Below are 14,890 nucleotides of genomic sequence, written 5' to 3' on the forward strand. Positions count from 1 at the left end.
GAGAAAAAGTCTAAACCTCTACCATATTCACTAAAAAAATTATTATTTGTTGAAGAAATGTATTCTTAGTAATGGAACTTTGAATTTGACAACTAATTTAGAATTTATTTGAGTCACACAATGTTTTCGAATAATTTATCTTAGAGAGAACAAATCAGAATGATACTGCTTGACTTTTGTATGACTTGAACCTTCTCAATAAGATATCAAGATATTTATACCTTACAATGAAGAACTATTTTTTTTTTTCATTTTACTTATATTTTCACCCATAAATTGTGATGTCTCAAATGATATAGGCTAATGATATACTCCCTCCGTCCCATAATAAGTGTCACCATAGATAAAAAAAATTATCCCATAATCAGTGGCGGATCCAGAATTTTCAGTCAGGGTGTTCGAAAAAAAAAAAGAAGCTAAATATACACTGTAATTTTTTACCGAGGGTGTTCGGGTGAACACCCTTGACAATACGTAAATCCACCCCTGCCCATAATAAGTGTCACTTTAGAAAACCAAGGCATAAATTGGCTAGTTTTTTCCAACTATACTCTTAGACAAAAATGACAAGTTAAAGTAATATCTAAATGATGATTGGAAAAGCCACATAGTAACTTGGTGTTGTTGGATTCCCAATACCGAAAGGTTTACTACTTGTGCATACTTTAATCAAGTAGAAAAATTAAATTATTTTTATTGTATTAGGGTATTTTAGTAAACTTTATACTGCGTTATTAATTTTTTAATATGCATATTTTTAATTAAAGTGACACTTATTATGAGACGGAAGGAGTAAGTCAAAAGCAAAGTAATTGAAGAGAAAAAAGAAAAGACGTGTGATTCTGGTGGCAGTGAATAGGAGTTTGAGTTGACCATCACATCAGATCTATGAGCGAGTCAATTAGAGATTGCAAATTCCAGCCTGTAATTTTGTTTACTTGTGGGTTATAGCACCGAGTCGGTGCCACCGACCAACGCATGTAGACTGTAGTCGTAGAAACAGAAAGCAAACACACCATAGAAAGACAATTTGCTTAGTGTTCAACCAGTCAATTAAGTTAGCGTTTGGACATGGATTAGTTAACAATTGGAAAAAAAATGGTATGTAAATTTAAGTTGAAAAAAATATATTTAAAACTTGAAATTGTATTTAGACGTGAAAATACAGTTGATGTTTGTTAGTGAAAATTTTAAAATCCCCTAAATATGCTCAATCCAAAAGACATAAAAAAAAATTATGATGGTACTGTCTAGGCTAGTTTATCCACACCTTGACTATTTTATCAAGTACCCGTTATCTCCATCAACACAAGTGTTGGGTGACTCCGCGGCCTATGCAAATGGAAAAATATCACCTAATTAGTATTTTTTTACTTCCACTGGGACTTGAACTTGAGATGACAAAAGAAATTACAGAAGCAAACAGTTCTTTACCTAGATCTGCTTAAAGTAACCAGACAATTTTGGCACTAAGTAGTAAAGACGAAAGTAGATAATATGGAACATCCTCAGTTCAATGTGGAGTGTAAGGAAGGGAATCAAGAAAGTGGAGACTCTGCATACTTCCAGCTGTGACTTTAAATTGGCCCTTTGTTTTCTCCGAAAGCGAAAAAGAGAGCACGACCCAATCAAATTAATCTAACCTCATAAGGAGATGCATAACTGAAAATCATGGCCGCCCATGATACCTTTCCCCTAATGTAACTGCATAATTCTTTAAGAAATAAGCAACAAGTCCTAAATTATCATCACCTTCTCATCTAGATAAGTAATTAGTGAGGCTAGAACGATGCAAAATTGGGTTGAGAAATAGTAGATTTATTAGTGCAGCACGAATATCATTAGAAGTTTACAACAATCCATACTTGTTTACTTGCTCCAAGTTCCATGCTTTCCAATGGTCAGTGTAAAAACAACTGCTGGGCAGTAGTATCCTGTCGGATTCGTGCCTTGGTATTTTCTTCAGATTTTGTTTGATTGATGTGATCCATTACAGTTATTGATCTCCAAATAATAGTTGAATGCCCCATACAACAATATGCTCTCCCAAAAACAACAACATACCCAATGTAATCCCACAGGTGGAGTCTGGGGAGGGTAGAACAATATGTTGTCCCATATTCATTATATCATTTGTGGCACAGAAGTAAACTTGCTTATGCTATATTAGGTTGCTGAAATCGGGATCAACATATATCAAGTCTAGAGCCACATGTATGTCAGCTAGACATGCATGGGAGACATCTCCAGACACAAACTCATTAACAATCCCGTCAATCTCAACTGCACTGTAACCAGGTGTCTTCCTGAGCCCTCTGTCACCAATCATCCTCCTAATTTGACGTGCATCGTCACATTGTCGAGCTGCCAAATGTATATTTGATAACTGAACATAAGCAGAATCCTCTTCAGCTTCATTGCCATCTTCTACCAACAAAATCTCTTTGACAGCAAGTTCTGCAAGATTTACATTATTGTGATTTCGGCAACCACTCAACAACGCCCCCCAAACTGAGGCCCGCGGTTTCATTGGCATCCTTCTAATAAGCTCAAGTGCGTCATCCAATCGTCCAGCCCTGCATAACAAGTCCACTACACAACTGAAATGCTCATGTTCCGGTGCAACACCGTATAAAGATTCCATCTTTTCCAACAAAAACTCGCCTTCTTTCTGAAGCCCTGCATGTGCACATGCTGCTAACACTGCAAGAACGACAACGCCATCAGGCTTAAGCCCATCAACCACTTGCATTTTCTCCAAACAGCTTATTGCTAGCTCAGGACGACCATGAACAGCGAACCCTCGAATCATTGTTGCCCATGAATGCTTATTCCTTGTAGGCATGCTCTCGAAAACCTCAGAAGCCATTTGAATACACCCACACTTCGCATACATATCAACAAGAGCAGAGCCAATAAAAACATCAGATTCAACCCACTCACTCTTCATAACATGCTCATGAATCCATTTTCCTTGATCAAGTGCACCTAAATTAGCACACGCCGCGAGTGCTGTTGTCACACAGTACTCATCCGGACTAACTCCACGACCCATCATATCTTGAAAAATACTCAACGCTTCCTTGGCTTGTCCACATTGAAGATACCCACTCATAAGAACATTACATTGAATAACATCTATGTCAGTAATTTCATCGAACACTTTACGAGCATTACCCAACTCTTTGCAATTCATGTAAAACCGAATTAATGCAGTCTGCACATGTGCATTCGACACGGAAAATGAATTCTTGATTACCCAACTGTGTATTTGCTTGCCCTCCACTTCCAAATTACCATTAGCGCAAGCAATAAGGAGAAATGGAAATGTAAAACTATCAGGTACCACATCGTTATTATTTGTTTGTAACATTTGATTGAAGTAATGGAGGGATAATTCGGGTTGTGGGCTTAGAGAGTGGGCCTTAATAAGAGTGTTGTATAGGAATGTATTGGGTGTTTGAACTTGTGAAAATATTCGTGAGGCGTAGTTAAGGTTGCTGCTGCTGGAATTTGAGAGGGCACAAAAATCGAGGAGTTTGCTAATTGCGTAAGTGTTGCGGTGAAGACCGAGGGTTATGTAAATAGCGTGGATGGATTTGAGTTGGCGCATATTGGTGCAGTTTTCTGCCATGGACATGCACCATTTCCATATTTGGAAACTGTTGTTGGGTCGAACTTGGAGATGGATGTTGTTTAGATAGTTCATAAGCGGGCATTGTTAAGGAAGAAAATGTTCATGTTTTGACTAAAAAGAAGCAAATTGCTGCTTGCAGTAAACGAGTAATGAAAAGCTTAAAACTCAAACATAGGCTACCAACTAGGGCGTATGGCGCCAAAGAAGAAACTTACTTTGCCGTGGAGTGCTATCTTTTTTTTTTTTTTTTTTTTTTTTTTTTTTAATTCTTTTATGGGTATTCCAAACCTAGTAGCCCGACTAAGGGATGGAACGCTCTTTGTTGGAGTTTCTCCATTTATAGAGCCCGAACCAAAGAATTTGAGGCTCTAGTTAAGAGCAGAGGAATCTTATCCATCCCACCACCCTCGTTGGTAGTAGAGTGTTTTTTATTATACCTATATTTTTATTCAATTTTGATTTGACTAGTTCTGTGATTTTTACCGGTTCAGAAATGCATGGAGAATGCTGGATATTGCTTAATGGCATATGTGCATGCTCCCTTAACCCCCACTTCAGGTAGGGAGCACCATTTGCAAAGGGTAATCTTTTCACATGCATCTCTATTTTACTTTTGAAGGCTAAATTATTGTGTTCATGGACTACGTTTACTACATTTAGCATTGTCTAAAATGTTGTGCAAGTTTTCTAAGTTAATACAGAATTTACAGAATTTTATGGGCAACAAGGTTTTAAGAGGAAGCAATAGATATTAGAAAACTGCATTTGCAGGCAAAAGTGAGGAAATGTTAGTTTTGATCTCCAAATAAAGGGAGGTCATCAATATTTTGTAGTAAAGTGAGTAACATTCATCGATGATTCTCTGCAAATGCATCACACTTCAATCCAGAAGTTGCCTGGCCAAAATCTAACTACCCTAGAAGACTAAAAGTCTACAACCAAAAGAAAAGGTTAATGAAACAGCTCTTGGGAAGAAATATATTTTGGTTCTGCTTCCAGTAGCCTAGGAAGAAATATATTTTGGTTCTACTTCCAGTAGCGAGGTGTAGTGTTTCAAGACAGGATTTTCACCACTGATCAGTTGGAAGTGGAGTATCTATCATCCATTCTCTTCCAACTGTACATACACAGCCAGAGAAGAAAACACATTATTGCAAGGAGCCAAGGTGGTTGGTCGATTAGACTGATATAACTAAAGTGAACCATCAAACAAAGACTATATTTGGGGGGTTCTGAATTCCTGATTGATTCCAGGAAACCAAATGTAAAGATTGTGATTCTGGTTTGGCTTTTGCCTATTTGGTTCATACATCCAAAATCTCCCTGGGATCTTGTCTAAATTCATTAAAATTTCGTTCTCTCGAACAGAATCTGCAGTTCTTTTCCTAAACAGATACAAAATTTAACCAATGGCATAGTGTTAGTGCTTCAGGCATGCAAATGTAGCATCTAGCAGCATTGCATAATCAAGATAGATTCCACTCCCAAAAAAAAAAAATTGTATAGACTTGTGCTCATGAATGAAAAGACCAAGTAACATTACAACTGCCACTGTGAAAATAGCAGTTAAGAAAAATGTATCTAAGGATATTGGCAAGTTTACCAGCTTGAGACATGGAAAAAAAAAAATATACAGCTTCTTTTAAGAGGAGATGGTCTAATATACAGCTTCTTTCTTGAAGAGATGGTAGAATATACAACTTCTTTCCCAATGACATGGTGAATTCTACTAAGTTTTGGATGATGCAGGAACTACCACAACATGCATATCCGCGTTGTTTGGAGGCAATGCTAACCGAAGAGGATATAGATTCCCATTGATTTTGTTGCGCGAACAGACAGTAATATTCTCCAGCCCTGTAATTTCCTCCAACTTTTCAGTCAGTTCCTCTAGCCCATGCCCTTTGAAATGAAAAGAAGGCCCTTCCACTGCATCATTCGCATTTCCATTTTCATCTGCCACATGGTAATAGATCAACCGGCCTTCAGATTTCATCGGAGAAGCATCAGTTCCATCTCTTGACTGCAAATTCAATCATAACAATAATAAGAAAAACCACTTGTTATCTCATTTTTGCAGTATGATTAAAGAACACACTAGTTATTTTGAGAGAAAACTAACCTCACTCGCGGAATACGTAGGGGATATAAAATGAAAAGAAGAACTGGAATCAACGTCTAATCGTTCTGATTGTGTAATTTTTGGTGTTGGTTCGGGCAATTTCTCAACAATATCCACTTCCCATAAGATCCAATCGTGATGTCTATGAGGTATGTCATGTGTAATTGAATTTCGCCAAGGGGGTAAGCCACCATTAGCGCGTAAATAATTCCCATATCTTGTTTTAAGCTTCACAAGGAATCCATCTTTCATTGGTTCCCACTCAACTGAGGAATCCAACCTTTTAGGCAAACTCTGAACAACTTTCTGACCTGTGACACCAAGAAGGACTTGGTCATCTGTGGCTGTTAGATATTTGCCATAGCAACTCTTCAACCGGATAACATTTTCGACTTCTTCAGGGAATTCAATTGTCCATTTTGCACTCCTGGAAGTTCCATGGCGATCTTGATACACGGTTTCTTTATCGGGATCGGCTAATAAGAATTTATCATGGTGGCTTTTTAGCCTAACGGATTTGGCTTTCTGGAAGAATTCCATCCCAGAATTCTGCAATGATTTACAAAAAAATAATGCAAATTGCAATGATCAAACACCCTTTTTTTTTCAAAAAAAAAAAAAAAAACTAATTTTTTTGTTGTTGGTACAATCTTGAAATCAACCTGGATCATAGACTCTTTGAGTATTTAGAAAGAATAATCCATGTGGATGGACACGGGAAAAAGATTTGCAAATTTATGACGAAACTAACAATGGAAGCTAGGTGTGCTTTAGCGGTTATTAACGGCATGCCACATGTGAGAGAAAAAAATCAGTAATAGGTTGAAAGGAGTTTACCTTTGCATCTTGTGAAGGTCTCTCTCTCTCTTTTTTTTTTTTTTTTTTTTTACAATTTTTGTACATTGCATGCAAAAAATAGATGCTATTGAAATCACTCAAAAGCAACTGTTGGTATTATTATAACAAGTACAATTGACTTGAAAAATAGACAGGCGAAATTTTTGCACAATAGTTTAAAAGTTCCATTATATTATTATCCCTAGATATGTACATAATTTTTTTAATCCACTACCGTCACTTTAGAGTGTCCCGATTGATTTATGAGCTCTGACACGGCCACGTCGACTTCTTTATTGGTTTTGACTATTGATGATCTGTTTTTTAGCCGGTTTGAATATTGAAGATTCACTATAAATTTCAATTATAAATTACTATTTTTTTTTCAAAATTTTATTACACTGGGGCAGGGGACTGAGCTACTAGTTTCCTAGTTAATCAATATCGAACAAGAATAAAATTCCAGCCTTGCATGTTGACTTTACCGAATTGGTTGTTGACCAGTGCGTGGCCTAGTGGGTTGCTAGACCCCACATCACAGTGGAACCAAAAATAAAATGAAAATTCAAGTTTTATTAGAGCAAAAGCTTTAACGTTCTTTTCGTAAAATAACAGCTGATGGGGGGAAAGCCATAGATTTGTCATCGCTACTAGTAATTGGAAAAGAATTTAACTTTTATAGGATGCCATAAAGAATTTGTACAATATTGACGTATATTAGCCTATTGTAGCATGTTATTGGCGGCCTTATTTTTTCAGGGTACTAATTTCACTTATTTTGGATGGTTATCCGCAATTATATTTATTTACATTGACAATATATCGAAATTAAACTCATTAGGAAAAGATAGTACCTGCTTAACTGGTGCCTTCTTACACCTTCGGGATTGATAGTTTATGTCATTTGGGGATCCAGTATCAGGAGAAACCGTATAGTCATCGTCCACAGAATTAAAACTCGATGCAGACGATAAACAACTTGACATTGATTCACTAGTATCTGAAATAGTAATGTCCACAACGTCTACACCCCACATAATCCAATCTTGAGTAGATGTCCTGTTAGGAACATCATGAGTTATAGAATTTCTCCAAGGTGGTGTAGCTCCATTAGCCCTCAAATATTTCCCTTCACCTGTTCTAAGCTTCACATGGAATCCTTCTCGTATTGGCTCCCATTCAATTGATGCATCCGTATTCTTTGTTGGAACAGTTTGAAGAACCTTTTTACCAGTCATCCCCAGAAGAAATGGCTGTTCAGTTGCTGTTAAGTACAACCCATAACAGCTTTTTAGTCGAATTACGTTGCTTTTTTCTGCAACTAATTCGACTGTCCATCGCGCTCTGTGCGATGACCCGTTTTGGCTTTGTCGAACAATTTGTTCGTTTTCGTCAGCCACTAGGTATTTTCCGAGGTGGCTCTGAAGCCTTACTGCTTTAGCTCTTTCAAAAAATTCCATGCCATTCTACATTCATAGGTCAAAGGGAGCATCAGCTTAACCAGCCAAAGGAAAAAATGAGCTAAATTGAAGAAAACTTTGTAAAGATACAATCAATTCATTTTCCAATCCTCCATGTTAAACGATCGGATTATCACTCATTGTTTACTCGATTCAACATGTTAAATTCGGTGGCGAAGCTAGAATTTTGAGTTTATGAATTCTAAATTCCAAAATTATTTATATACTATATTAAGTCTATTTGTTAACACAAATACATGGTCTGTGCCAAAACTGTTGGCTGTAATCGTGCTCCGCACCAATCAAATATTCGGTTAAAATGAGTGAAGGCAATGTAATAAGCGGGTCAAAATACAACCTAATCCCAAACATACAATCAAACTTGGATAGCAAAAATCATATAAATTTCAAAGAACTTAAGCTTATAATTTAAGAAAAATACATTAATTTTCACCTTTATCTTTCTAACATAAAAATTAAAAAAATGAAAAATTGTATTATGATCCATCTTTTGAATAATCCTCATTCAACCCATTTTGACTCAAGCAAACTTTAGGTAATTGGCTTATACACATTATTGATTTTGACTCGTTTTCATCCACTCAAATTTTTAATCCCACCCATCCATTTGCGACCTCTAAAATCTTACTGTCTTACCTGTCCTGAACTTGAATGTGAAGAACAATCAGATTCAATTGATGGCCAGCTTGGAATTGACGAAACAGAGCGATGAGTGCATTCATCATCTCCAAAAGAAGAGAAGCTCGACAGAGTTGAAGGATAACTCTTTAAAGATTCAGAATCTAACACATCCACATCAATCACATCCACATCCCATAACACCCAATCTTGTGTTGCAGTTCTATTAGGTAAATCATGAGTTATAGAGTTTCTCCAAGGGGGTGTTGCCCCATTTGCCCTCAGAAATTTGCCTCCCCTTGTCCTTAACTTCACTTGGTATCCTTCTTTTATAGGCTCCCACTCAATTGAACCGTCCGTTGCAGTAGCTGCTAATGCTTGGAGTACCTTTTTACCCGTCATGCCAAGAAGGAAAGCATCGTCAGAAGCCGAGAGGTATTTGTTATGGCAACTTTTGAGACGTATGAGGTGAGGATTGCCTTGGACCAATTCGACTATCCAACGTGCCTTTTTTGATGAACCGTTACGGCTTTGTCGGACGGTTTGTTCGTCATCATCGGCGACAATGTACTTGCCAAGATGACCTTTGAGCCTGACAACTTTAGCTTTGTTGAAGAACTCCATTGTCTATTAACTTTTTTTCTTTCTGTATTGTAAAGCAATTGTTTGTTTGGTAGTCTTTGGTTCTTATGGTCATTTGATTTAAAGGACTCTGCTCTCTAATATTGAAAATAATATACTATTCAACTCGTTCAAATCGACGACTTTGAGGGTTGACTTCAGAAATTGATTTTTTGGAAGCCTGGGGCGGGACACATGTTTCCTTGACCTCATATATATTTGACATTTCAACTTTAGAACACAACGATTGGGCTAGTTGTTGCGGCATATAATAAATGGAAAAAAATAGGAAGAAACAAAATTCTATATGCCGTTTAGTTGAAAGTTTTGGAAGACCAAATCAACGTTGCGGAATTATAGGGTCACAAGGTCCGCAACTAGACGTTGGCTTGTAGAAAAGACAAAACTTGAACTTCTTATTAACTTTCAGAAGACTTACGGATGGAAACTACCTCATAATTGTCATTTTATAATTGAAAGTACAAGGACTAAATTAGAGATACAAATTACTTTCGAGCTTTTCTATTATTTCAGTGAGGCCTGTTAGGTTTGAAGTTATATGGTGAATCCAAAGTCGATCGTCAATGAACCTAGAGTCCTCCTTTCAGCTTGGACTTGTTATACGTATGTTTTATAAGGTCTACACAGGGGTTTAATAGATGATAGTCCTAGATTGGATTTTTAAATTACTTCTAATGGTATTAATCCCAAATTGTGTTACATATTTTTACTTGCATCTATCACCATGTGCTTCTTTCGTTCAACATGGCCAATGGAGTTGCGCTAGGTTCTTTCTAGCTAAATTCAGCTTATTAAATTACTAACTCTATTTTAATTTGGTTCATGCTCAATTTTTCATGTGAATGCATTTTATTCCAAAAATCACAACCGGTGCTACGTTATTAGAAATTCAGATTTTGTTTTTGAAAAACACTTCTGCCGGAATAAATTCAGCTTATTAAATTACTAACTCTATTTAATTTGGTTCATGCTCAATTTTTCATGTGAATGCATTTTATTCCAAAAATCACAACCGGTGCTACGTTATTAGAAATTCAGATTTTGTTTTTGAAAAACAATTCCGCCGGAAACAGTCCCTCTACCTTTCAAGGTAGGGGTAAGGTCTGCATACACTGTATCCTCTTGTGCCCTACTTTGTGCGATTTCAGGGGATATGTTGTTGTTGCTGAGAAACAATTTTCAGAAAAATTAGAAAAGTATAATTCAAATTTGCAGAATAAGTTTCAAGCTAAGTTTCCATAACAGTCTCAGACTCCAACAAAATGTAACTTTCGAATTAACACGTTTACCTTTCCGTTTCCAGTCAAATACTTAAGCTTTTTTGTTTCCACACGGCAAATCAGTTCGTAATTAGTATCAAATACTAGCCACGTAGAAATCTATTTTCTCTTTTTTTTTTTTTTAAATAAAAATAAAAGTAAAACTACGTTCTCAAGCACACCAAAGAATTAATTACTCAATAAATAGATTGATTAATTGATTTGGAAAATGGACATTAGCAATATAACATGCTAAATGTACGTATGCTTGACACCTAGATTCACTGTTTACTGCACATTTACCAAACTTCCTTAAGAGACGGATTTCAAAAAATATTTACTTGGTCTAGCTTCATATAATCCTAACTAATTCAAACTGTGTTTTTGTATTGATCTATTCAGATAAAAGATACATAATACCAAATTTGAAAGTTAAACAGACTCGTCTCGTCTATTCTGAAAAAAAATGACAGTGAAAAGCGGGAAGAGTCGGGTTGCTTGCGCTGCGTGCAAGTATCAAAGAAGAAAATGCACTCCACAGTGTGTTTTAGCTTCTTATTTCCCAGCAGATCAGCCGAAAAAGTTCCAAAACGCGCATCGTCTCTTCGGGGTACGCAACATCATGAAAATTTTGGAGCAATTGGAGGATGAAGATCAAAAAGCTGATGCCATGAAATCTATAATTTTCGAATCTGATATGAGGGAAAAGTTTCCTATCTATGGTTGTGTGGAGTGTATTTCTTATCTTCGCCAACAGTTGCAGCTTGCCTTACAAGAACTTCAGTATGTATACACTCAGCTTGATATCTATAGACAACAAAATTTAGCACTAATTTCTTCTAGTGAAAATTCTGTTGGCAATGGGATGTTCATGGTCCCATTCTTCTCTAGTACTGAAGGTGAGTCCAGTACTGAAGGAATCACATATCCTGATTTTGATATGTCAAATGAGCTTAGTAGTCAACTGTCTGCTTAAGCCTAACTAGTGTCAATTTTGTGACAAGTCACAGTTGTTTCTTCCTTTTCTTTTAAAGTTATCTATTGTTTTCTTTAATTAATGTTTATGGATATTCAATTTGTTAAACTATGAGTATGAAAGACTCAGATTTAGACCTCTGAACAAACTTGACTCATTCAGTATTTTGCTAATGTTTCTGTTTCTTTTCTTAATTCCTAAAGTACATGGAGATACGCATTGCCTGTGTTTACCACCAACTTGAATCTGTTTTCTTATCTTAATTTGAAAAAAATTCAAATTAAGACCTCTGAACAAATTTGACTCATTCAGTATTTTGCTAATGTTTCTGTTTCTTTTCTTAATTCCTAAAGTACATGGAGACTTGATTCTTAATTCTTAGTTCTTAATTCCTATGAGTATGAAAGACTCAGATTTAGACCTCTGAACAAACTTGACTCATTCAGTATTTTGCTAATGTTTCTGTTTCTTTTCTTAATTCCTAAAGTACATGGAGACTTGATTCTTAATTCTTAGTTCTTAATTCCTGTGAGTATGAAAGACTCAGATTTAGACCTCTGAACAAACTTGACTCATTCAGTATTTTGCTAATGTTTCTGTTTCTTTTCTTAATTCCTAAAGTACATGGAGATACGCATTGCCTGTGTTTACCACCCACTTGAATCTGTTTTCTTATCTTAATTTGAAAAAAATTCAAATGTAAGTCTTTAGGGTAAAAGAAGATCCAATTGTGCACTCCTAGGGACTTGGAACAGTTAGCTCAAAGAACAAAGAAAAAAAAAGCTACTCTTTAGACATTTTTTTAAATATCTTTGTTTTCTTTTTTCTATTGGAAAAGATGTATCTTCTCAAAATAAAAAAATTATAATAATATATAATGACATTAACATAAATTTTTCTACTAAAAGGGTCAATCAATTTATTGAAGCAAAATTTTCAGATTGGTTGCAAAGATTGAATTTTCGTACATCGCAAAACTGGTTTACGAAAACGATTTAGTAAAAAATTCTGATAAATTTTGGTGAAAAATTAACTATAAGAGACTATACTACGAACACAGCCACATTTACGTTGAATTAGAGAAATAACTTTCTCATCCATATTTAATTCTTAATGCATATAATTACAAACACAGCCAACCATATGACAAGAATTAATATTTCAAAATATCTACAGCTGAAACAACAAATATTACTTACTTTCAAGCATACAAGAGTTAAGATCACATAGTGCCTCTATAAGTCATCCGATTTACAATTCTAGCTGCATCGTTCACTCTATTTGCTCTTTCATAAATGCCAGCAACAACTAGATGCAACTCTTTCTTGTTAACATTAGGATTGGTGTCCAGTTTCTCATACAATGTCTCGACCATCTCGTAATTCCTTCTAGCACCATAAAGACTTAGCATTTGAAAGTGAACTTCATCCGAGAAAACGCATCCCTCTTCTTGCATCTCTTTATATACCATGTCTGCCTTTTCAAACTCCTGCAACTTCCCATAAGCATTAAGGACTAAAGCAATCACATTAGAATTAGGAAAATATCCTGCTCCCTTCATCTTCTCGAATACCTCTATGAGATTAGTGTACTTCCTATTTCTGGAATATAACTCTATCATACACTCAAAAACTGCAATATCCTTCAACTCTCCAGCATCAAAAGCTTGTCTGAACACCCATGTAGCTTCCTCTATTCGTCCAGATCTGGCAAGAATCGCTATTGCAGTTTCTCTAGGAATATTGTCGGGGCGCTTCAACTCATGCAACAAACGTTTAGCATGCGCAACCAAACCAGCTCTCTCGTATGCTACAATCATCGTCTGATATAGAACCTGATCAATTTCAACTCCAGAACTCCTAAGCTTCTGGAATAAAATAGCTGCTCGATCTAATTTTCCCACTTTACCCCATATAGATATTATGGTCGAGTAGGTAATGGCATTGGGCTCAATTCCTATGTTCTGCATTTCTTGAATCAGATTGTTAGCTTTCTCATGCTCCAATGTCTTCCCATAAATCTTAATCATTGTGTTGTAAGTCACAACATTTTGTTCAATACTTTTCCTCTGCATCAATCGAAACAAATGTATAGCTTCCCCGAAAAGCTCAGCCTCACCATAAACCCTCAAAAGAGTATTGTAGCTGACAACATTTGGTTCAATTCCCATTTTCCTCATACTCCAAAACAATCTATCTGCCTCTTTTGCCATATCAAGCTGTCCATAAACATCAATCATTATATTACAAGTTGTGAGATCAAGAGGGCACTTCACCTCATTCATCTCGGAGAAAACCGATAGCGCCTCCAGAAACTTTTGGTTCTCAACATACATAGTCAAGAGCGTCGAGTAACTTACTGTATCCGGCATAACGCCCACTGACCTCATCTCTTTGACTAACAATCTCGCTTCGCGAAAAAGCTTTGCTTTTCCAAACACATTAATCATGGTATTATAAGCAACAAGATCAGGAGTAATCCCTGAGCTTTTCAGTCTAGAAAAAATCGAAATCGCCTTAGAATAATCACACAGCTTTCTTGACAATTCGATCAAATTACTATACAAAACAAGATCACCACTAACATGATCCTGTTCCATCTTTTGAAGCCAAGATAAAGCATCATCAAACAACCCCTCTTTACCAAAATGGGTAATAAGAGTGGAATAAGTGTACCTATCAGGTGACAAAGCTCTTTGACGCATTTCATCAAACAGTCCATATGCAAGACCCCACTGCTTCGCACGTAATACATTACGCAAAGCAACATTGTACGCAAACACAGAGGGAGTATAAAGCGCCACTTCATTAATCCAATCAAGCAAAGCTAACGAGCGTTGCCAGTCAGACTCACGTGAAAGAAGCGTGACCATGAACCGCATTGAAAGATTTCGGTTTTTATAAGGCGACATTAACGCAAACAGTTCGTGTTCATTAGTTGTCTGTCCAATTGATGACAATAAATCATCCATGTCAACGCTGTGGTCCAAGTACGTATTTGACTGCTGTTTTCGCCGGTACGGTCGATGGTTAGAAGACGAAAATGGCGGCGTTTTAAGTGTTGTTTTTCTCCAGACATCTTTTGTTGATGACGTGGCGGAGAGTGAAAAGACAATGAAATGGTTTCGGAGTGGCTTATGTTTAGTGTAGTGTACGAGGATAGTGATTCGATGTTGTTGAGAAAATGGAGATAATGGAATGCAGAAATTGGAAGCAGAAGTTGAGAGCAAAAGCGTGGACATAGTACCGTTCAAGGGGGAACATGGGTCCAAACCATTAATCTCACTTTTGCTTCATATTCATACGTTTTATCCGGCTT

The 14,890-nt window shown here is 36.4% G+C and overlaps 4 protein-coding genes across 4 annotated transcripts; 1 reads left to right on the forward strand and 3 right to left on the reverse strand.

Moving 5' to 3' along the window:
• Positions 1-1,759: 1,759 nt before the first annotated feature.
• On the reverse strand, positions 1,760-4,032 carry LOC132047129 (pentatricopeptide repeat-containing protein At3g28660-like). Its single transcript, XM_059438034.1, has one exon. It carries the CDS (start codon positions 3,707-3,709, stop codon positions 2,162-2,164), a length of 1,548 nt encoding a protein of 515 aa, XP_059294017.1. The 5' UTR covers positions 3,710-4,032; the 3' UTR covers positions 1,760-2,161.
• A 1,094-nt stretch (positions 4,033-5,126) lies between these two features.
• LOC132047131 (uncharacterized) lies at positions 5,127-9,425 on the reverse strand. Its single transcript, XM_059438037.1, has 4 exons — positions 8,714-9,425; positions 7,451-8,062; positions 5,760-6,308; positions 5,127-5,660 (listed from the first exon to the last, which is right to left on the reverse strand). The coding sequence occupies exons 1-4, from the start codon at positions 9,317-9,319 to the stop codon at positions 5,367-5,369; spliced, it is 2,061 nt and encodes a 686-aa protein (XP_059294020.1). The 5' UTR covers positions 9,320-9,425; the 3' UTR covers positions 5,127-5,366.
• A 1,637-nt stretch (positions 9,426-11,062) lies between these two features.
• On the forward strand, positions 11,063-11,572 carry LOC132047902 (LOB domain-containing protein 27-like). The gene has a single exon (XM_059438877.1). It carries the CDS (start codon positions 11,063-11,065, stop codon positions 11,570-11,572), a length of 510 nt encoding a protein of 169 aa, XP_059294860.1.
• Positions 11,573-12,712: 1,140 nt separating this feature from the next.
• Positions 12,713-14,890, reverse strand: LOC132047132 (pentatricopeptide repeat-containing protein At5g39980, chloroplastic). The gene has a single exon (XM_059438038.1). The coding sequence runs from the start codon at positions 14,811-14,813 to the stop codon at positions 12,795-12,797; it is 2,019 nt and encodes a 672-aa protein (XP_059294021.1). The 5' UTR covers positions 14,814-14,890; the 3' UTR covers positions 12,713-12,794.

Source organism: Lycium ferocissimum, chromosome 2 (assembly GCF_029784015.1).
Source record: "Lycium ferocissimum isolate CSIRO_LF1 chromosome 2, AGI_CSIRO_Lferr_CH_V1, whole genome shotgun sequence".
NCBI lineage: Eukaryota > Viridiplantae > Streptophyta > Magnoliopsida > Solanales > Solanaceae > Lycium > Lycium ferocissimum.